Source organism: Bombus bifarius, unplaced genomic scaffold (assembly GCF_011952205.1).
Source record: "Bombus bifarius isolate JDL3187 unplaced genomic scaffold, Bbif_JDL3187 scf7180000008140, whole genome shotgun sequence".
NCBI lineage: Eukaryota > Metazoa > Arthropoda > Insecta > Hymenoptera > Apidae > Bombus > Bombus bifarius.
The window spans coordinates 1859149-1882941 of NW_022884468.1; the positions used below are offsets into that span (position 1 = coordinate 1859149).

The 23793-nt window shown below is 35.1% G+C and overlaps 1 protein-coding gene and 1 long non-coding RNA gene across 2 annotated transcripts; one reads left to right on the forward strand and one right to left on the reverse strand.

Moving 5' to 3' along the window:
- The first annotated feature begins 305 nt into the window (after positions 1 to 305).
- LOC117208583 lies at positions 306 to 15676 on the forward strand. Its single transcript, XR_004487732.1, has 3 exons — positions 306 to 409; positions 628 to 693; positions 14779 to 15676. It is a non-coding gene; the product is annotated as an uncharacterized LOC117208583 (long non-coding RNA).
- LOC117208582 lies at positions 1952 to 5652 on the reverse strand. The gene is made up of 4 exons (XM_033449813.1): positions 5224 to 5652; positions 2495 to 2666; positions 2340 to 2414; positions 1952 to 2239 (listed from the first exon to the last, which is right to left on the reverse strand). Exons 2-4 carry the CDS (start codon positions 2607 to 2609, stop codon positions 2064 to 2066), a joined length of 366 nt encoding a protein of 121 aa, XP_033305704.1. The 5' UTR covers positions 2610 to 2666; positions 5224 to 5652; the 3' UTR covers positions 1952 to 2063.
- Positions 15677 to 23793: the final 8117 nt, after the last annotated feature.

Here is a 23793-nt window from a genome sequence, read left to right on the forward strand (position 1 = left end):
ACGCACACACACGTGTATATAGCTTTTCTAAATTTCTTCTAATATAATCCTTTATTCATTTTCAGGGAACATTCGTGGTCGTGTGTAATGTGATCAGCAGAGTCAGTGTTTGCTACGTAAAGTTATCTCCAATATTTTTTAGATTAAAATAGTTCTTAGTGATCATAAATTGAATCAGAATTCATACGCGAATTTAAACGCCAGTGTTTGTCCGTCGCTTGTAATTTAATCGAGCACGTTAATAGTCTTTTATCTTTTTTATACACACACACACACACACACGCGCGCGCGCGCGCGCGCACACGCACACGCACACACACAGATATATTCTTCTTTTTAAATACTCTTTTCCGGTATTAGAATCAGCCCTCCCCTCAAAAGGATCCAACCTCTTTAAAAACCAAGAACAGTAAGTATCTTTATATATTATATACCACTTTGTCTTATTCATAGCTTAAACTGTTGTTAATCATGAAGGTAATTTAGTGAAGTTCCAAATTTTTATTCTTTATTGAAATAAAATCAGATTTTAGATTGAACAGTTATTCTTACTAAAGTTCTAAATGTAATAAAGTTCCATCTTTCTTTTGTTAAAGATTTTTTACAACTACCATTTTAATTATGCAGGTCGGTGCCTTCATGATGTTTCCCGGACAAAGATAATACTAATAACAATATTCTTCGCACCTAGTGGTAAGTCGCATGCATTTTTATTCTTCCGGTCACTTAATCATATCGTAGGGCGAAAAATTCGAATCGACCTTAGAACCTAGATCTTTTTGTGAGCATAAGAACCACAGATATTTACCCGTAGTGTGGTAACATTTTGTGTATTTTAGTTATTAGTTCAGGATAGAATCTCCTTGTATATTGTATCTTCTGATGATTAAAATTTTATATCAGTAGTATTAATATAAACTGAATAACTTCAAAGTAACATTTGATGTTTACAGAAGTTATCACATAAGTGAATGTTAAAATTGAATTGCGTATTTTGTAATAGAGAAATCCGATATTCTCTAATTTCGTTGCAATAAATATTACATCTGTGTTACCGTAATATTTTGAGTGATTGATTTATGTTTAAGTATAATTTTAAATACTCACAACGATATGAAAGTTCAGTTTTCGTCATGTGTCAGATATTAAATACAAGAAGACTTGTATTTAATAATTTATTGGCGAAAGGCAGATTTCAAAATCAAAGCAACAAATTTTGCTTTGATGATGGAATCGCTTATGAATACTTTACCTTATGGATACTTACGTCTAATGTAGTGTTAAATATTACATTGCAGTGAGTTTGTCTTTTTATAAATAAATTTGTTGTTTATCTACAACCTTTTTCTTTTAATGAGAAGATTTCAATAATTTATAAAACTAGTGAAGTAGAGTGAAGAGTTCTAGTAATTTAAAACAAAATTTCAAAATACGAATTGAAAGATCACTAGCCCGTTAGATAAAAGATAGATACATATCACCTTTTTAGCTCAGGATTTTTAAGTTTAACCCTTTCCGTCACGTTTTAGGGCCTCATTCACGTATTTAGATGCAACTTGGATGAGGTACTGCAGTGAACATAAATGTTAAATTTAGCTTGAATTGGAATTACGAATTATAAGATACTGCTATTATTTTTAGAATTTTTTTATTATAGACTGCTATAATTTCTTATAAAATGTTATTAGGATTAGTTGTATTTTGCTTTAGTTAAAATTTAATTAAGAAGACATTAATTAATTAACTTTGTAGTATTATGATTTATAAGTATCACGCATATTAAACGTTTCTATCGAGATATATAATTACAGTTATTTTTACTGAATGCATTTTAAGAATTAATATTGTTATATAATATTTAAAACATTATTGTATAGCTAATGAACTTAAATAGTAAATTATTTATTTCTTAAGGAGTCTATTATTCCATTCAGTGACATTTTTATTTATTACGCCCGAAAAACTTCTGAATATATATTAAAAATAAATTATTTTACAAAGTTTTACTTCCCAACTATAGGTAACAACTACATCTATTTCTAAAACTTGTATAAATATAGTAATTAGATATTATAAATGAGAATTATATACGTTAGACAGCGATACATTTTACACGGCAAATATAATAATATCAGATGAATATTATATTGCATATTTGTCTTCTCATCTTCGACGCAAAAAATTTCTTTCTTACCACTTGCAGATAAAGAAGAATTTTTAAAATAAAGAAGTATTGTAACTGTAATATTTATTGATAAAATATCAAATTATCTATTAAAATGCGTATATAAAAATTGTTATTGAATTATACAATTTCACTTGCAAACATAGTCACTTACAGAAATAGTGATCCCCATTGTCATCCGTATTCTTGTATTCTTTTCCATCAATCTCGGCTTCGATTTTGCGCCAAACTTGGATAAAAATAATACAAATAAGCATATTAATTAGTCGCAAATTTTTGAAACTTTTTTATTGATGTAGATTTACTTACCATTTCTGAGAAATTTTCTAATACTTGTTTTATGAGATATTCTATTACGTCTATTACGTCTAGGTGATCTTGTATTTTGTTCTGCGATTGAGCTTACATCGTCCTCCATATCCATGTTGATATTATGTATTTGTGGATAAGTGAATCACAGCGAGAAAGTAATAGATGTGTGCTAAAAATAAATAATAACAAAATTTACGTTAATACAACTGTTGCAATGTGATTAACTTTGGTTTGTACAAAAGCCCACACTTTATTATTGTTCTTTGATTGATCGAATATTGCATTGTATCTTTCTTCAACTATATTTTTCTTTCAATCGTTGGTAGTTTACTTAGAAGAAGAATTCTAGAATACTCATGTTTGTTATTAACTTAGAATTTATTAACATTCAGTATCTAATACAATACAATATTACATACTACTTAATAAATAATTTCTTATTTGAGGAAACTATTTAATTGTTTTTGTTATCTATGGATATGGAAATCATGAGAATATTTCATATGTTCATTTTATTAGCACCACTGTTCACGCTATTACATTATTTACGTAAAATATGAAAAAGATGCTTGCTAAAAGCTAAAGTACTCCAAATTATCATCTATTAGAATGGTCACTAATTATTCTAAATATTACGGTAAATATAAATTTTGCGTTATTTGTATTAAACCTTCGAGGTTTTAGTTTCGTTCTTGTTGGCCAATTCTAACGTTTCAAAAGCAAAGAAAACGCAAATGCATATTCCTGACCTTCCGCAACAAGCAATTCGGTTCTGTGCTAAACGAAGATGAATACCACCAAAGCGAGATTTCAAGAGCTAAGAATTGAACACTACAAAAAATCTACGTGTTCGTCTTCAAGAAAATTTTTCGATTCTACTTACTTTCCGAAATATAAACATTTATAGGTTATAATAATGGATTACCCCGTGCATTAAACTATAGGAACAAAGTCTTAACTTCCTTCCTGAATTCCCTAATATAAATATTCTTACTTCTAGAAGTTTTACTGCTTTCTAAGTTCTTTAATATTAATATCCTTATTTTATTATTCTCTTCTTAACATTCTTTAATATCAATATATTAGATAGTATTTATTTCTCGAGTTATTCGTTTTATTAAGGAAAGAAACTTTGTTTCTCCAATCTATAATTCTCTTTATATCAGAAGTACAAATATGTAGTTCAGTGGAACATATGAGACACTGCATAATATGTATTCTTGCACATAGCAGTATTTCATATTCAATACAGTGTCATAATAAATTTTTGCTAATAGAATTTGGACGTATTTCAAGAATTTAATGTGATAAGTATATCCGTTTATAAAATTACTAATGGCTCGTTTGTATGCTGTTGACCTAGTTATTACATATGACAGAAACTTATCTCTTCTACATCCATTCTGATTGCATAAACGATATTTGCTTGTGCAATCTTGCACAGTCAGGAAGATGCATATTTTTTATTAAATAAAATACATTTCGTAAGACAGATCTGCACATTTGGATTTAATGTAGATCATGTTAGCAGGTTATAAGTATATTGCAATATATAATAATAATAGTTTCAATCAATAAAGTCTTATCAGATTTATGTTATACAATTTTTACAAATACAGCGATTTCAAATTTTATAAGCAATTTCTTAGTTTATCAATAACAAAGTTTAACTTTCTATTCTTTAATAGATTTAAAAAATCTGCAAATATCTATCGTTTATATTTTTAATTTATTAGAATTTTAAGAAAATATTCAGATTACATTAGTTATAAATAAAAGACTATAAAATATAGCTATAGTTATAAATAAAAAGTAATATATGTAGCTATTTGTTTGATAAGTCTTCTAAGTAAACTCGACAAACGCAACTCACGATAAATTTAACTCTGATAACGTCTTATTATCTTGTTTACGATGTTTAAGCAATTATCAGAAACTGCTATGCAAATTTCAATCTTTAGAAATCTCAACCCTTTCTTATAGTTCATAAACTTCTAAGATTCTTGATGACTATAAATTTATTTTTAATGCCATTGAAAGTCACATATATGGTGCTGGTGCAATATGAATAATATAATAATTATACTAGATTAATAAATAAGTAAATAGTGTATACATAACAAAACGGATAACCTGATACTACTATTTCCTTGGAAATTTGAAGTTAACCCCGGATTTCTTGCACGACAAAATTATAATATAAGTTTTCAAAATACAACTTTCTCAGATTTTAATAGTTAGCTATTATAGGTAGTATTTACCAACATTTACTTTGGTAGCTATTTGCAGGAAGGACACAATTGTGCGTAGAAGAAATGAAATAACATTCTAGAAATCGATAGATAGACAGATATGAATCTTCGGAATAAGTGTATTCTTTTGCCAAGAAAAAGACAATCTCACTCAAGCGATGAAAGGAAATGGTCAGAGTAATATTCCTGTTCGGTTTACGCAGTTTTATTACGTCGGTTACATGCAAAACATACGATAGTCTAACTACAGATGCATACATTTTTAACTTATACATCATAACTTTGTTTCTACCGGTACTATAACATTGTTGCGCAATCTTAAATGTCAATTCAATGTCACGTCAATTTTATATCAAAATTTTTATATCACAAAATAGTAAAAAATTTGCACAATTTACACGACGGTATTAAGAACATGTATTGGTGACGTTATTAAATAAGATATAAACATAAGGTACGAACAAGAAAACTTACGTTTTATAACACAATCATCACGTGGCTTCGAGTTGCAGTTTCTTCAAGGATTTCAACGGAATATTTCTCAATCACTCTATTCATATAATCTGCTGTGCAACATGCAATTTACATAAAATCAACATCGCTGGTCCTCAAGTTACACCCAGCACACTAATTTACAAATCAATGGTACGTATATAAAAAAAAATATCGTCGGCCGCGAAGATATCGAACCGAAGAATATGAAAGAAGTGCGATCCACGAACGTAGCGATGATTGGCGAATGCCAAACTGCAAACTAAAATCTTCGCAATCTTCGTTGGTTGTAGGATAACGAAAGGCTATTCGCGGGTTACTTTGAACTTGGCTGAATAGCGAGCGGAAGAAGAAACTTTGGCCAGAGGCCAAATCCTCCTACGCGACGTCATATTTTTTAACGTAAAACAAAAAGATTTTAACGTTACCAATAGATACATTATCGACTTTGACATGGTTAGTATAATCGAATACACAAATCGTAAAACTATGTGTGTTTTGATATCCTTACGCCTTGAATTCAGGAGAAATAAGAAATAGTTTGCAATAGGAACGTCGTAACTTGTTGCTCCGTTATTATAGCTCATACAAATAACAAAACTGGGAAAATTATTTACATATTTGTTAATTTGCCAAGTTGGCAGTTCTCAGTGTCACCTGTAATTATCCTAATGTGAGAAATATTTACAAAACCTAGTTTTCTTCCATCGATAATAAAATTACGTACCTAAATATTAGTCAAAAGTAGAAGAGATATATTAGGGAATTATTAAGAAATCTTTAAGAATTCTAAATCTTAAACTTGCACGATGATTGGAGGACATATTTGTGGCTGTTCGAATTTCGATCGTAACTGTCGCTGTCCTATTTTCAAGTTTGGTGGTTCAAAGCTAAAACGTTCGTACCAATTTCTCCAACTGTATATCGAAATCTTATATTGTCTGAAATGACTCACGACGATGAATCGCAATATGAAATACAAAAGACGTGTTCTCAAAACGGTGACAACTCAATTAACACTTTGATCGCCGCTGAAACCACATTGGCGTCATTTGTAATATGTCAAGTGTTGATAATTGCTGCTGCCATATAAGCGTTATTTGTTGTCAATTGTTGACAAATAAGGGCAGGTTGATTAAAGCTACGTGCTAATAACGCAGCCTGATAGAGCTTGACAAAACATAAGCGAATTCTTAGCAGAAAGATTCGAATTTCCCATGTCTTCAAGTCTCACATTCGTACACTACTCCTATCAGTACGAATAATACCTAGGAATTCTTTTATCAAATATCATATACATCTGCATAAACCGACATTCTGCCACATTTACCCCGAAACAACGTAGAACGATCGAAGCGACACGATGAAGTCCGAAACAGGGGCAAAGCGTCGGGCAATGACAGAGCAAGAAGAAGAAGGGTTGCGTGCAGAGCGCGACGGCCGCGTTTTAAAAGCGCGCTTTGTCGCCATGCAACGGGTAACTGTACAGCCTCGGTCCGTGGCTCCTGGTCGTTTGACGGAAAGCGGCAAATTCCAGATAGTAACTGTCGTCGGCAGAATCATCGGTCAGCCTAGAAGGAAGGCATTTAATACCCTTTAGCGAGCGCGCCCGGTCGAGGCGAGTATCGCGCGAGCACGCAAGAAAGCCCAGCTCGGCGTATACAGCACAGTTAGCCTGGCTGCTTGTACAGAGACCGGCTTCTACTAAGAAATTTATATGGCGGCTTACCAGCAATTGCACAGCCACCCTGCCGCGAGTTCGTTTATCGGATGCTGCGCTAATTGGACCACCGGCCAATGCCAATGGACCGTGCTCGTGATTGCGCCTCGTGGACGCGGTCTACTGTCCACACCGAGGATTTCGTCCTTCCCAACCATTCCGCGGCAATGTTGTTCTTTTCGACGGTTTTTGTCGCAACTCCGCTGCTCCGCTGTAATTCGACAGACTTCTTTAACGAATGAGACGCGAAACGTTTCCTCATCCGGGAATTTATGGATTCGGATCGTTCGGCAAACGTACAGCAAACGTGCGATCTTGATGGAAAATAAGAGGTCTCTGTCTTTCAAAATGTATTAGGGTGAATACGGGAGACATGCCGTATTGTTGGTATTTTGAAGATGAAAGGGAAGAATGACGGATCCATTGCTTTCATATGGTTTGTTTGGTTATTTCTAATATACGAAATGTTTGTACGAAACGTCTTATATAAAACAGTTTTCCAAGAACGATATCATTACAATCTGATTCTGTCCTGAAACGGTGAATAGCTTTCCAAGAAAAAAATTCATCAGTTCCAAACAAAATCTAGTATAAATAATAAATTATTTCCAAATCATATCGAAATCTCCGACTAAACCATGTTAGATCGAGTTGTATCGTATAAGAAGAGAATTGCGGATTTCTTCTAGACCACGCTGAATTGAAATTGTAAGAAAAATGTCGAAATGAAAGCAGAACTGGGTATACGAGTTTCTCATGCAACTAATCGAAGCCTCACGGCAATAACAGGCAGAAAAGCTGCGACTGCGTGAAATCGGTTGGCATCAAGGTGGTGCGACAAAATAGCTGTCTTGTTCGCATTCTATAGAGAAGGCACGAGCACGTCCCACCAGGTGAAATATTATATAGATGTTAGAAGGGAAAAAATGGGCGTCCTGACGGGCGGCCGTTTGTGTTAGGACCGTAAGGCAGTTGTAAAATATTTAGGAGTCATCCCGCCCAGTTGTAAAGCCAGTGCTGGGCACAATGCTCCGTGATCTTTTTCACGGCACTTCACCATTCACAATGACTGACCCATGGCTTTAAAGGTGTGTCAAGATTCTAGTATTCTTTCAGGCTACGCAAACTGCCTCTGTTTCTTTCGTTACGCTTGACTTTCGATGTCACTGGCAAAGGAATAAATGGTTAATTTTAAAATAGGTCCATGCAGAAAAAACCGACAAAATGTTACAGCAATGGGTTAACAAGACATTGAAATTTTCGAATAAAACCTTTCTTGTCGAATTGTGTTTTAGAGTCGTTTATTAACTGCTGTGCTATGTATATGTATGAATTTACATCCTTTGTCAAACTCTGTTTTAATATAGATTATATAGATTTAATATAGTTATAATATAGAAATATAGATTGACAACGTAAAATATAGATTTGGCAGCTCTGAAAAAAAACTCATCTTCTATTAGGTAGATTTAATATTACGTGCAACGTATAAATTATTGTTAGGAATGTTGGTACGATCAAAAATACGAAATGGAGAGTCTATATCCGAATCAATTTCTGAATATTTGTTTCTTACGAATAGAAAATTAACGAAATGACAAATTTTACGAATCAAGTTGTTATTAAATGATTGATATTAAATCGAAAGCTGGTAACTTATCTTGTAATACATAAAATGCTTGGGAAATAAGAGGTCAGCAGCTGATACTTCAAGTACCAGGTGATCGAAGTAGAGAATCGGAAGAGACACGTGTTCTGCAGTGAATATCGAAGAATTGATCTCGTGTAGAGATCGCAATTTTAAGCTATTCGAATGTTCCACCTTTCTATCTGCCACAGCTGTAACAAGATTATAAACTAGAAGAAAGTTGGTTCTGTCAGTCAAGCTTGGATAGTTACATTGTCCATTTTCTTTAACCGTTCAGCTACGTAGTAAAGTTGTTAACGTCTATCAGATGTAAGAATTCCTAAAAGAAACGCAACAGTCCCTAAAATATATCTGAATTGCTTTACTTCTATAAAAATTTCTATAAAAGCGCAAGCAAATAGATTAATTGTTAATATAATTAAATCATTGAACAAATATTATTAACTGGCTATATATTATACGTATAATACATTATTTTCATATTTAAACGACCAAGATATCAACTCTGAAAATGAATACCTCGAAAATGGTTTGTATAGAAGGTCACAGATAAATCGCGTTTTGAAAAGAAAAACGCTTAGATTATCACTTATAAAATATGAGAAATAAAGATCAATGTGATCAATGTGTTCTTAGTAATTAATCGTTTCAGTTCGATATTTCATACACAACGATCTTTCTATCTTTGATCTTTGATCTTAATGCTCGCTACGCTCGCTGAAATATTTTTCCATTTTCATCTATCAATTTCTTAGCTTTTATTAATTTTGATCTTTTATTATACGCTAAATTACCAAACGTTAAACGATTGAAAACATAGATTCGTCACACAAAACTTGGATAAAAACCTTATACGTTGTGAAAGCAGCTGATAATTGTAAAGAAAAATGCAGTAATAAGTGTCAATTATCATTGTTACAACGCGAACGCTTGTTTACCGCAGTTTCATCGACGGCTCGATCTTTCGACGATGATTTATAAATCGGATGAAATTCACGGCGGTACATCGATGAGAACCGCGAGAAAGGAATGCCGATGCAGGCAGCTACAGTTGACGAGGGCATTAAGTAGAGGAGGAGAGGACATCAGAAAGAGGGAGACTCACATTGTAAATTAATGCCGGGACTCTTTAGCTAAATTAATTGCGCCAATGGTAATTACACTTAGAACGCGCCGGTCTGTTCGCATCCTGCTTTAAACGGTGCTAGTACTTCTTCTATGAGCTGTTTTCTTGCGTTCTCTCGTCTCCTCCCATTTTGTTCTGAGAGCGTACCAGCCTCTCTTGTACAACGACAGGGCCGTGTGCCAACCTGTTCGACGATAGTCACAGTCTCCATTGACTGTCCGTACAAGCGTGAAACACGTGTTCGCACACGCACAAATATAATTAGTTGGACATTTTTGCGGAGACCGAGGCGATACTATGTTTGTTCGCCTCTTTCACTTTGCGACACGCATACCACAATTGTATTTGTCGTCGGGAAGTACTATTCAAGCGAATCAAACGTGTTCTGGTTTTGTCTACAGTTTCCATAGTCTTTAATGCGATGAACGTCTGAAGCCCGTTGATATGTCATCCCATTTTCTTAGAACGAGACGATCGACGTTGTAGTCGAAATTCGTGTAACAGACTTTCACGATTCCTTTCTTTTCTCTAGAGAACATTGTCCTTGTATCGTCGTTCTTCGATATATACAATATAATATCGCAAATTAATAGGAGATATTATTTTTAAATTAACAGATAGTACATATTAAATTCGAAATTTATTTCACTATTCCTCTTTCTTTTCCATGGGACATTGTCCTTATGTTATTAGTTTTTTATTATCTATCGTATAATATTGTAAATCAACTGTATAAATCAACTGTTTATTTTTATTATTTTTAATTCATTTTCCAAATATATATTAAAAATAACGAGGAAGAAATAAATACGTCAAATTTGAAATAAATCTAAATTCCAGTTTTTGGACCAACATCGAACATTTATTAGAATCTTGCAATTTTATATGGAGAATATATATATCATTGATATGGAACGAGTATATTATATATTTCCTGCTTATTTTAAAAGTCGTACATATATACATTACGTTATATTGTAAGACAAGTACCTAGGTAATATGTAGCCGCACACGGCGGGGTTGAAAGTTCATGATGGTCATTTTCACGGCGAATTACATAGAGTTGCGGATGATAGGTCCGCGACGTTTGCTCCGAAAGGAAAGGTCCCCTTTGTGGATGAAAGAAACGGCAAACACAGGGAGAACTACCGAGAGAGGAAGAAGGACAAGGCAGGAATGGGGAGGAATGATGCAAAGGGGGAGACGAACCGAAGCTTGGCACAGAGTCTGTTTCTCATGCTATGCTCCACGAGTATTGGAAGGTGCAGGAAGAGAAATCGTACGGCTGAGAAATCTGCGACAAAATGGAAGAGGGACGAGAGAAGAGATGGAACGACGAAGAGACGAAAAGGGGAAAAGAGATGAAAAGAGACCTGTGTAGGTAGAAGCACGGGGAAAGAAAGGAGGAAAGAAAGGAAGAAAGAAGAAGGAAGAGAAAGAAAGAAAGAGAGTCGTGAAGGAAAAGGCGATGGTGGTAGGCGGAGAAGGGAAGAGGAGGACCGTTTATCGGACATACCTTGGGGCCACCCTGGCGTCTAATTGCGTGTAATGCACTCCCGACTTGCCAAGCCTCGAGTTGCCGCCAGAGGAGAGTCGAGCGAAAAACTCGGGTCGCGCAACGGCAAAACCCTGGCGATCGCGAGGACGCGGTGCTATGTCCGGCACGCTCGGACCCACACGACGAAGATGATCGGGACACGAGGTGCTGCTTGACGAGGACAGTGAAGACCACGTTCTCCAGGACATCGATCTCCACGTGCACGGGAATATCGTGTCTTTTCCGCTCGGCCCGCGTCCTAGTCCATTGGAATGTCACCACCACCTTCGAACTGCTAAAATGAAGACGTGTTCTTTGCCGGGTTCGAACCACCTGGGAATATGATTCTTGATCGCGGTCGTCGATGCTTGTTACTAGATTATAAGATTCAAATAAACTGGACGAATGCCGTGTTTCAAATCTGTTAGCATGTACAGTTTTGTTGCGAATGGGATAGGATCGGTATCGATTGTTCGTTAGATACTTCACTTGCGTTTATTGAGAGTTAGTAACAAATTAGCGATGGAAGTTTATGTTACGCTTCTAGAAAAAGGTTTGATACAAAGTCAATCTATAAAGAAAATTTAGAAAGTTTGTTCATATTTCATTTTTAGTCAAATATACACATAGTGAATTAAAACATTTACCTTTGTACCTCACAATTTAAATAATAAAATGATCATTTCGTTACTAAGGGTACATGAACATTTAATTGCAACGTCTCATTGCCTTCTTATGATCATTTATAAATCAAATTTGGCAAGGAATAAAATTTTTGACTAGATCACCTAAGCTACTACTGTCGAGTTAACACTCGACACCATTACTAACAAAAAAGATACAAAATCTTATAAAAACTTGTTACAAAATCAAAAGATATAAGAATATAAGATATGAGAAAGATACAACAATTATATAAGAACAAGTTATAAGAATGTATCGTACAGCTCGAGTATAAAAACAACTTGTTATATGCTCAAGGCAATTGTTTCACTATATATATATAGTATAGACGGAGTTTAGGTCACGTCAAACAGTCATCTCCGATAATTTCATCTACTTTTATAGGATGGCGCTTAGTCTCTCTAGAAATCAGAAGTTCCGAATTGAAAATGAGTTTAAAAGAGAACGTTTGGATTCTCACAAGGCGGCGTCCTTTAATCGCGCGATGATCTCCTCGAGGTCTTCTGAAGAACCGGTGGGGAGTCATCCGGTGGGGCGAGAGACAACTACGACGGCGATCATTTAGCGTAGCTAAGATCTGTCGGTAGAAATTTTTTGTCGCGACAGCTTATTATGAATAATGATTTATATCTGGTCTGGTAGGGTGTTCCTCTCAATCGAGTGAACGAGCCGCGGCTACAGGGTCGAAATAAAGACAGATTAAAGGGGGTCGTGACAGAGCAAGGGAGACCAACCGAGGGGTTAATAACGGTCGCGTGTTGTAATACCTACCATTATCCACAAACCGACCGCCTAACAAGCTACCTGCTAATAATACATGACGACGCGGCACACATGATCACGTGCGTGATCTTTTTACTTGACTCCCCTCGAATTTTTGTCATTGCGATACCTAATCACCAGTACGATAGTTCTAGTCGATTGATCGCGATATACGCAGATCGTGGGAGCTGTAACGACGATTATAGCACGATGTATCGAAAGTAAGCAGAGAAACGTGAATCATTATTTAGTGAAGCATAATATATGGATACATTGGAAATACAATGAGGTGTAAGGCGTAGATTCTTTAAGAAACAAAACTTTGCCGTTACAAATATTTTATTCACACCTATGCTATAAATGATAAAAAACAGTTGAATTTCGTTAATAGACTTTCGTTCGATTTCTTTCTGGAATAAAGCTCTCTTTCTATAAGATCTGAAATCAAACAGAAGATACGAATGATAGATAAACGATATATCTAGTAACATACGATCATTTGAATGTTTTTAACTACGCAAGATAAATTCTCTATTTATTTTATTTTGAATTAACTATTTCATTCTTTGCTCTCACTTTTTACACATCTCATTGTCGAAGGAACGAAGATCTTTCCAGAATCCCGGTTTCATCTTCGATTTCTAGATAAACATCGACAATGGTAAAAAAGCTAAGATTATTATTAGATAGATATTCTTTCCTTTAACAAGCCCGTTACGTAGAACTAAAAGTCGAGTTAGGTGAGCCACGTTTGTACTTTTCTAAATATGTGCTGTTTCGATCGGAAAGTTCTATAATGAAATCTTGTCGAGCTAAAACAGAAACAATCTATCGATAGTTATATCTTCCTTATAATAAGGAAGATCCACTTGCACAAGTTATTCTTCGAATTAACGCTTATTACAGAAGACCAAGGTAAAGCAAATCAGCTTTGTTAACGTAAGAAGGCAAGTAGGTGGCTGGATCCGCGCAAAAGGTACTCCGCAAAAGTCAATTAGTAACGGAACAATTATATCCGGTCGAATGGATCGCTTCCAATCTCTTCTTGCATTGCCTTCCTTGCACAACTTGGCTTCACCTGTCATCGGCCAACGATCCGCCAGTGAAATAATCAACCGAATGAAGAGAACGAGAAGAAGGTGGAGAAGGAGCAGCTTTTACGAGTTGTGAAATGACAGGGCGCAAGTATGACCATCAACTTCTCACCGATAGTTTTCCGTCGCTTGCTAATCCTTTTTCTTTGTTCCTCTGGGAATAGAGAGATTTCTTTGCGCGTTATTCAGTATAACTCGGGTGACATGATTTATGAGGAAACTTAATTAAGTTGACGAAAAAGTGTGTATTTTACGGTGAATGATTTTTGTAATAAGACTGCGGACATTTATGTAAATTCATATTGTTATAAACACTGGTGAAATGGTACCTGGGCAGAGATTACGTTTTGTTTCCCAACTATTATAACAGAAGTACTTATCTTGGATATTTTATATATCTTCACACAGTACGTGCATTCTGCACATTTTTGCACACTTGAATTTCTCACAAATCCATGAAATGTAAAAAGCTGCAGTCTAGTAATACGTTTGTAACTTACGAATGGAAGGGAAATTTGTTGAAATTAATCATCGCTTTTGTTAGCAACCATAATAATTTTAATAATAATTCGTAACATCGTTAACGTATATTTGTATAAATATCGATCTAACATAAAACTATTGACGAGGTCGCCTAATTTGTTAATAGGAAGTTGCCTTATTTTAATTTGTTAGTTGAACGTATCGATGACGATAGGAAATTTCGTTTATTCTACCGATTGACTATGACGCGCTTACTTTCACGTATTCAATTCTTAGTATGAAAATTTCAACCCTAAAAAGTTTCTTTAAGCAACGACGATTTGTAACATTAATCGACTTATTAGAAGTTTTACAACTTGTTTACTGAACTTTAACTTCGACCATCAATAAGCTCGGTACAAATGAACGTTCGAACATTGATGTTCGTTCGTCGGCTATTGGAAGAGAAACAATGTACTTAGAAGTTTCTCAATCGTTTTGTAGCGAGCATGGCCTGCCTCCATCTATGCGTGTGCACAGTGGATCCGTTCGCTGGTCGGATGCAATTACGGATCGGGGCCGGACCGAGAAAAACGCCCAGTGCATCGCTTGCCAATTACTGGAAGGAAAGGCAAGGGAGTCTCCAATTTGCTACTAACTTCTCTCAACGAAGGGCGGAAGCGGCACGGAAGGGTGTGGCACCCAGTTACCGAACGCGAATTGCACGGAAGCCTTTGCGAATGTGAACTGAGTGCAACAGTATTTATTAATCTCTCAAATGATCACTCTTGAAGAAATTAATTGTGCAAATTGAAGTAAATCAATTTGAGCGCGATAATAATGATCCACAATGTGTTGAATTAAAAGTACGTACATAATACGTAGATTAGGGATTTAATTTATATTTAACATACGAAATGCTCGGTTGAACGCATTTTTTACTTAAATTATGCGAAACATTGCCGGGAGAAACACAATGTAACATTTTGACGTGTAACACGAACGTTGATAACGTTCTGTTACAATGGAAAATAACAAGCTTTCTTTATCGCGTATTTCACGGTAGAAAATGTGATCGATTGGCGTACGTGATGGTGAAACTGATACTAAAGATAGGCACGCAAAGTACAAATGTCAGAGTAAATCAATAATATAAAGGAACGTTGCTGCGAAACACAGAGCAAGTACTATAATAAATACACTTGATCAGAAGAATTCTAAAATTAAACAGAACAACGTATAAATACTACACTTTGACTGGAATATTAAACCTACTACGAAAATGCTATATCAAAAATACATCCAATGTTAAAAATAGAATTCAATAATGTTACAAATAACCACTAATGTATACAACAATGTGTATACGAAAGAACTGTTTGGCCAACTTAAAATAAATTCACTGAAGAAGGTTGCAAATTTTGATCTGTCGTTGTTCTTTGATGGATCAATCCTCAATGATATTTTTAATCGATAGAACGATCATCTGATCATATCGACTAAATGTTAACATATTTCGCGTTGATTACACAAAGATACATCTGTTTCGTATGATCGCTTAATCGTTCATATAAAAGTACGTCGTCCTTCTACTTGTCTATAACGTATTATTTCCTGCTTCTTCTATCAAGTACCTCATCGATTATAGCAATGTTTTAAAAGGATAATCGTAAATCTAAATACAACAATTTTGTACAAGGTGGGTATACTTTAAGGTAATCAACGGTGAAACGATATTACGAAAAAAAGGTATTTTTACGTGACCAGCAGGAGATGTGTTAATAAGCAAATCAGCTCGTTTCGTAAACGAGAATAAGGTGGACGACGTATCGTTCGAGCGATACGATGGCATACAGATCATTCGTTTCGAGGACGCGGAGTCGGAATGAAAGAACGTGGGTGCGAGACACGAGCGAGCTGTGTCGAGCAGGTAATCGAAAATGCGATGCGAGTGCCACGCCGGCGGTCTTTGTCGGCAAGCCTGCACGAGCAAATGCAAAAGGCATGAATGCAGTTGAAACGGCACGAGCCGGCACGAAAGGCGTACGGTAGAGAACGACGTCTGCTGACGCAGACCGAGGCTTCCTCTTTGGCCAGACTTCCTGTCAGAAATGATCGTCGCGATTCGCGCGAGCCAACCGTTCATTCCGACCTTATGATTACATTCTCGATCAGCTCCAGTGATCAAATAATGCCACTCACTTGTCATCATTTTCTTTTCTATTCGTACAATTGTCCTTTAATGTCGTCGCACCCTGATAGAATAACGTTGCGTTTCTTAATATTGTTTCTAGTGTAGGTAATATTATTACTTTACTATTTTTACAATATTATAATAGAGATTTATAATATAAATAGAGATTTGATTTATCCTCTAAACGTTCCAACGAGCATTTTATTTTGTACATTTTTACGAATTAGATACGTTAACTACATTTTTTATAATTTCCATTAATTCATAAATACGCGCAGTCTATTAATAATTAAACACACGATTTGAGTATTACGAAATATTAGTTGTCTAAAGTCACAAATGACAACTTTTAAAATAACATTCTTTATATTCTGATTATAAGTGCCACTTTTACAGGTGTATATTGAATCAACTTAAATAATATATTGAATCCCATAACTTTCATTAAATTGTATACGTATTTTACACCGTACAGTCAGAGAACCCAAAATAAGGCGTAGTAACAAGCGCATCATGAATGAAACCCGTGGAATGTCATTGAGAAACAGCATGAACGCAACACGATGACATTAGTATATGCCAACGCATTATCTGCTTACTTCGTTACGTTACGTTCCTTTTCGACAAAATCGCAAAACGGAACTCAGCCGAACATATATAGAACCGGTATTAATTTTATGCAAATACTTGCGAGTTTCGAAAACTCATTTTTTCAATAAACTCGTTTGATTCGCTCGATCAAGTACAATAAAGATTTATACGAGTTAAGAGACTTTCCCTTCGAACCTTGGTATTCTGCTAATTCGATGTGATGCACGAATCATCGTAGGTGGTCGAAGATGGAGGTGTGGGAGTTCGTTTCACGATGCCGAAAATCGCGACATCTTCGACACCGCATCGACATCCGGAGGAAGGCGCCTCGGTTGCGCATATTAATTATGCTACTTATCGATGCTAATTAATTCTTCTAATTAACTAGGCGACGCAGTAACGCGCCGTTAACGCCTTTCATTTATATATCATATGGCACATAGACAACTTTTACATATTTCTTTGCGTCATACTGGCCTCCGATATCAAGAAGCTTTGCTTCGATTATTATGCAAATCGATCAACGCGTTTCACCGATCGTTTATGCGCATTTATGGATCACTCGATACACAAAAAGGAAATAAGAACGTCACAAGTGAGAAAAGTCTTTTTGTTTTTTACATTTTCACTTGTTAACCAGGGAGGACGAGTTAACTCGTTACTCGGATTTCCAATCTCTTGAATATAACAATTTCTTTATTTATACATGGATCTATTAGTTTTTAATATGTAGCATAGTGTGTCATACAGTGAATAAAAATCGAAATAATCATTGTTCGATTTTGGTCTTATTATTCGATGATATCATCAGTCTGTAAATAGCATAAATGTAAACAATAATTCCCCCTAAAATCGATAGAGGATTAGTAAACATCGCTTGTACATTAAAATTTAATCGCATGAAAATTAGCTCACTCACTCAATTATATATTCTTGTTTTCCAATTCTTGTTAAATAGCGTTTGTTACATCTTAAATATAAAGAATTTGAGCAAAGATATGTACAATGTTAATTTCTAATTTAAAAATTCCTTTCTTTTTTTAAAGAACGATCTTAAAAGAAAAGGATCCAAATTATCCTATAATTTTAATTGTTCTGTGTCAAGAAGATATTGTATCACATTGCTATATAACTTTTTTCTGCTACAAACTATTACATTGGATGTTGTTTACTTTTCTAGCAAAATGCATTCGCAATCGCGACTTGGTCGAGGAGTGGAATTCTGATTATATTTATTCCAAACAAATTTTTTAAGTTATGGAAACTCCCTGTCCTTTGCTAAATGTCAACACAATATCTTATGGAATAAAAGGGGAGATAAATGACTTGTGCATGATCCTTACGAAATAATAGAAAGATTGTCCTTGGTATCAACACTATTTGCTTGAACGTCACCGCGTGTGGTTGGTCAAGGAAATAAATATTCAACTGAGCCAAAGGGTAACGAAAATATTAACAAAAATTTACTCGTGTCACATGCTTTGATATCAAGTTTCTATAAAACTGTATATTCGAATTATACGCATTTGTTGATTTTTGTCCCGAATCCTCATTCAAATGCCGCACTGTGGAACGTGGAAACGTGGTCTGCAAACCTGCGAACGTCGTCTGCGAACGTGGACTGCGAACCTGCGAACGTGGACTGCGAACGTGCGACCGTGGCAAACGTGGTCTACGACTACCAACGAATTTTGATTTTTATTCCGAATTCTCATTCAACCGCCGTACTGTGCGTGTCATTTCCATTAAAAATAAACCATATCGTACTTATATTTGCAAAAGTTAAGATTGACCCAATTAGAATGTCATCGTTAGTTACTAATTCTGAAATTACAAATATTCTTGGCTAAGAGACCAGGACAACAGATTAAACAGGTCAAATAGACGGATCAACAGATTAATAAATATAATACTAAAAAAAGAAAAAAAACGAAATCCCATTTATTAATACATTCAAATCATTTTCTCTTATCAGAACTCGCGAGATATATGAATTTCTACTGATAAGTTGACGAAATACGCGTAACGCGTTTCCGTGACGTAGCGTTACGTCACTGGGAAACCCGGAAAGGATAGGGCGGTATTCTTCCGACGAATATTTCCGACAGTATCCCTTTGGCGCAAAAACCAGAAAGGAGATCCGGTAGGCTGGTTGTTTCGTCGAAGGACGAGATTTTTGCGTCGGCGTGCGCTGCCGTTAAAACGACAAATTATCCATCTTGTAGTACAAGGTTCCTCCACCTAACCGATAGAGTAAAGATTTCTGAAGCAGGGAGGAGGGCAGATCCATCCCTTCCAACGTTCTGCGGATTCTTCCCGGACAGATTTGGTGGGAGAGATGGCTGTCGAGTGGGAAACCCGGCGAACCATCGGAGGGGAAGTGGATTGACTTACGAGAGATTCTTGCACAAGTGCTCGCAATGCAACGGCGAGAACCTCCCGCAAAAGGATTTACGACATTACTTTCATTCTTCCTCTAGAGATTTTGTCCGGGCCGATTTCTAAGGGCTCGTGTGCTTCTCACCGTCAATGACTACCTGTTTCCATTTCTGACAAGATTTAATTAACGTGCTACGAGGCTCCGATTCCTTAGACACCGTTTTAATACCGACGCTTGTTGCTTAGAATGACACGTTGAAATCGATATGTGTGATACGATTGTAGTGGAAAAGTTTAGAACCTGATTTGGATTGGGTTTGGGTTATCGAGACGTAGCATTGTTTATTTAAATTATATATCTTCTACTTCTTTCCAACGATTTCATTTCGTTCTTCAAATTATCCTCGAATATATGGTGTGATAAATAGTAAAAATGTTCTAATTTAACCAGGCTTTCTTGTTACCTCTTATCGGCAGTTTTAAAGTATTTTCAAATAATAAGATATGACGAGTAGTGAAATTAGTTTAGTCTTTTAAAGCAAGTAAAAGTATTCGTAGCTCTGTCCGTTACATTTTATCTTCTAATTTTTCACGTTATATGATAGTCGGTGTTTTAATAGAAATGTAAAGTAATCGGAGTAAAAGCAATCACAACTATCATAAAAATGAACAGGAAGATTCATTAATCAATCAATGTTGAGGTAAAGTCTCGATCAAAACTTGTGCCAGAGAAGTTAACTCAAACTTCAATTTGCTTTTAAAATTGCAACATTTCGAATCGTAATAGCGTGGTACCAAAATGGCGCACGCAGTGGCACGCCGCTAAAAATTACCGGATACGGATTCTTTTAAAACTTATGATTATAGTCCTATGGTGAAATGAAGTATGAACATATCACGGAAATATTCGATCTCGTACGTTGATCACGTTATATAGAAGAATTCGATGTTTAGACATCTGAGAACTTGAGCAACATTGAGGCTGAGACAGACTCACTACCGACAGGGTCGATGTCCGGCGAAGGCCGCTAACGACGCCTAATCTTTTCCAAGAAGTTGTCACAACTCGCCGCTCTTCTGGTATCGAGCCACGTTCAGGATCAGCTTAAGCTTCTCGATGTACTGTACTTGGAGTAACTTATAACTTATCCAATGAACAAACAGCAGCGATTAACGTAACTTTCAAATGCTATTAATATATCGATTTCGTTCTTTTTTTTCGGAAAAAATATAAAAATTGGCGGGAATAAGAACTTAGAGCGTTGTTTCATTTCAACAATTTAATGGTACTTTCTTTTTAGAGAAAGTGCGGCTGTTCTCTAAGATGTGAGGTATATGGTATAATAAAGGGACAACAATGCATCTATTACATGTATTGTATATTGTTTCTGAATCGACATAATTCAGATGAGAGTGAGTGATTGGTATTATATAATTTTTGTCAAATAGTTTGAATATTAAAGAACTGTCTTTACTAATTCCATCTGCTAATTCAAACTTTGTAACGATATTGTATTCCAGAATCTAAAATGAATTATGATATATTATAATAACCTCTTATAATATTATTTTCAACTTTTATTAAAGAATTTAGCGCTTCAAGTCGAATTAAATTTTATTTCAAATACTACTCGAGTAGATTTAGACTATATGTTACTCATCAAGTAGTCGTTAGTAAAATTTTGGAAATTTCTATATTAAAGACGCGCTTTAATCTATATAAAATTAATATAAAACATTAATTACGAACGTTAACAAATCCATTTTTTCATGTTACTATTCTAAATCAAAGTAGCCGATTAATAACATCCTCACGGCAACTAATGTCTTGTCATTTCATCCCTAATCTATTCTACATGTGTATATCTATTTACCTTTTTTACTCTTTGCAATCCATCAACTGATTCGCCATTTTGTCGCGATGTTGTAATAATAATGGCTACCTGTTATACATTTCCAGTAAGCTCGCTACTGAAAAAGTATGGGCTGCACTTGGAATCCTTGTGCTGAGATTTCATTTGCATGATACCGTCTTGGAACACGTCCAACGTGTAACAGAATTCTGTAATAGAAACTGGACACTCATAGATATATCTTAGCTGAAGTCTGTCCTGGCTGTTTTAAATGAATACGATATTCGTTATTTTCAAAGGATGCACAATACAGATTGAAGTGGTTAGGACAATTTCAAATCTGCCTTTCGAGCATCCTGGTCCAGGTACTGATCTGCTGGAGGCTGATGGGGCGTGGCACCAGAAGATGCGGGTTCTGCCATTGGCTCGTACCTGTTAAACCATTCACTGGTACAATTGCTCTCTCTCTACTACACCGATACTGTAACTTTATCGATCGCTTCACACTCAAATTGAAAGGTCAAATAGTGCTGCTGTTCCAACCAGTGGTGATTTTTATATCTCTTCGAAAGTGTAATTCTACAGTAATTCATCTCAATTTGTTTGGAATGAGACGATATATAAGATATTCTTTTAGACTCTTAATGTTACCAGACTAGTTTTTGTTCTTTATCTGCCTTACTTATCTGCAGTCGTGCATAAATACAGCAGATAGATATCAAGAGAAAAAGTAGGCAAGTGTTTATGTATATCTTCACCTGCATCTTTTTAGTGCACGTTCAACTTTTGAAAGGAATTCGTTCCACGTACGAGAATGAAATCGTGGAAGGCATAGCCTGGTTCCGCGTAAAGTGTCGCCAATTCCAGCAAATCATGAAAATTCATAGGTATCGCTTTCACGGAACGAATTACGAGACAGCCTGGCAGTTTTTCCACGAACCAGCTCAAGTGAAAGAATCGAAGGCAAACCTGTTGTAAAAGAGTTGTAGTAAATATTATTTATTTATCGAGTCACTGACGATCGGTTGATGGAACTTTAAAAGATAGTGTGTAGGCTAAGAGGTAGATTTTGTCATCAATATCAACAAACCCATCGTCTTCCTCTATAGTCTTGTCTTATGGACTCCGGAACATACAGAGTGTCCCAAGTTTAAGCGATCGGGAAACAAGAAGAAGTTGCATAAACACGTGTCTGTGACACTTTATTACGTTAAAAGAAGTTGACTTGTATTTCCATTTCAAAGTGCCGTCCTTCGTCTCGAACACAAGTTTGTCATCATAGGGAAATTGAGTCTATTACGCTTCGAATTTCATGTTTATCTTGCTGTTGCAATTGTGAACAAATGCTGATTTATTCAATGAATGAACCATTAATCTTTTCTATTGCTTCTTGTCGCGAATTGATTCTTGCACGATGCACAATCGCTTTCGCTATTCCCCACTGATAAAAGACTGACGATGTAAGATTTGATGACCTCGTGGAACAAATAATGTGTTCTTCCCGATCAATTTTTCACGATAATGTTCTTCTAATGCCTTTAGGTTTCGCATTTCTGTTATAACTTTTTTATAAAACGTCAGCAGACCTATGTTTATAACATATTTTTTCTTATCTCCACCTATAGGACATATTGGAGACATTTGATCGTTTACACTTCTGGGGCACGTTACATAATTGAAGCTTGACAAAATCATACGTTTTACGACTGATAATAATGACAGTTGTTTATTTGTGTAACCCCGTTGAGCAATGAAAAAAGATAAATTACTTGATATTGATTAAACAAATAACGAAATTATCTTCAAATAGATGTTTACACGAATTGCTTCCTGTTTGACCTCTTAAGCATGCTATATCTATTTAGTATTAACTTTTTGGATTATACCACGCGTGTATAAATATGAATTAGAAGAAGTCATATAATAACGTTAGTATAACGTATATTAATAATTTATGATAAAGGATACGCAATTTTTTGATGCAACATAAAATATAAAAAATGAATTTTACGCAACATGATATTGTGAAATTGTTACTAACAGTATAATAATAATAATAATAATAAACAGTATAATAATTTTAGTCCTATATTTGTTAGTTTAGGATTTTATAAAACTAATCTTCGAAAATTTCTGAGAAATTTTATCTTTATAAATAAAGTTTCTAATTTTAATTAAAGAAATTATAGTAAATTTTAAATTAAATTACGATTAATACGCCTATTAATTTCTAGCTATCTGTACTTAGAAATGTCTTTCATTTTAGTTCTCATGCACGAATTGTTAGGTATCTGCAGGTTCTTATTAATAGATACACATAGAGTCGACCGTAGCAGTTTAATTTTGAACGAACTCTTACAGTTTACGAAGTACTACAATAAAGAAAGTAATTAAATAAGCTTAATAAAATTAATACTATCCATTTACTACTTATTTTTTCAAATACATATGTTTTATTGATTTTTGCGTGACAGTATTAATACAAAATATTTTGATCAGATA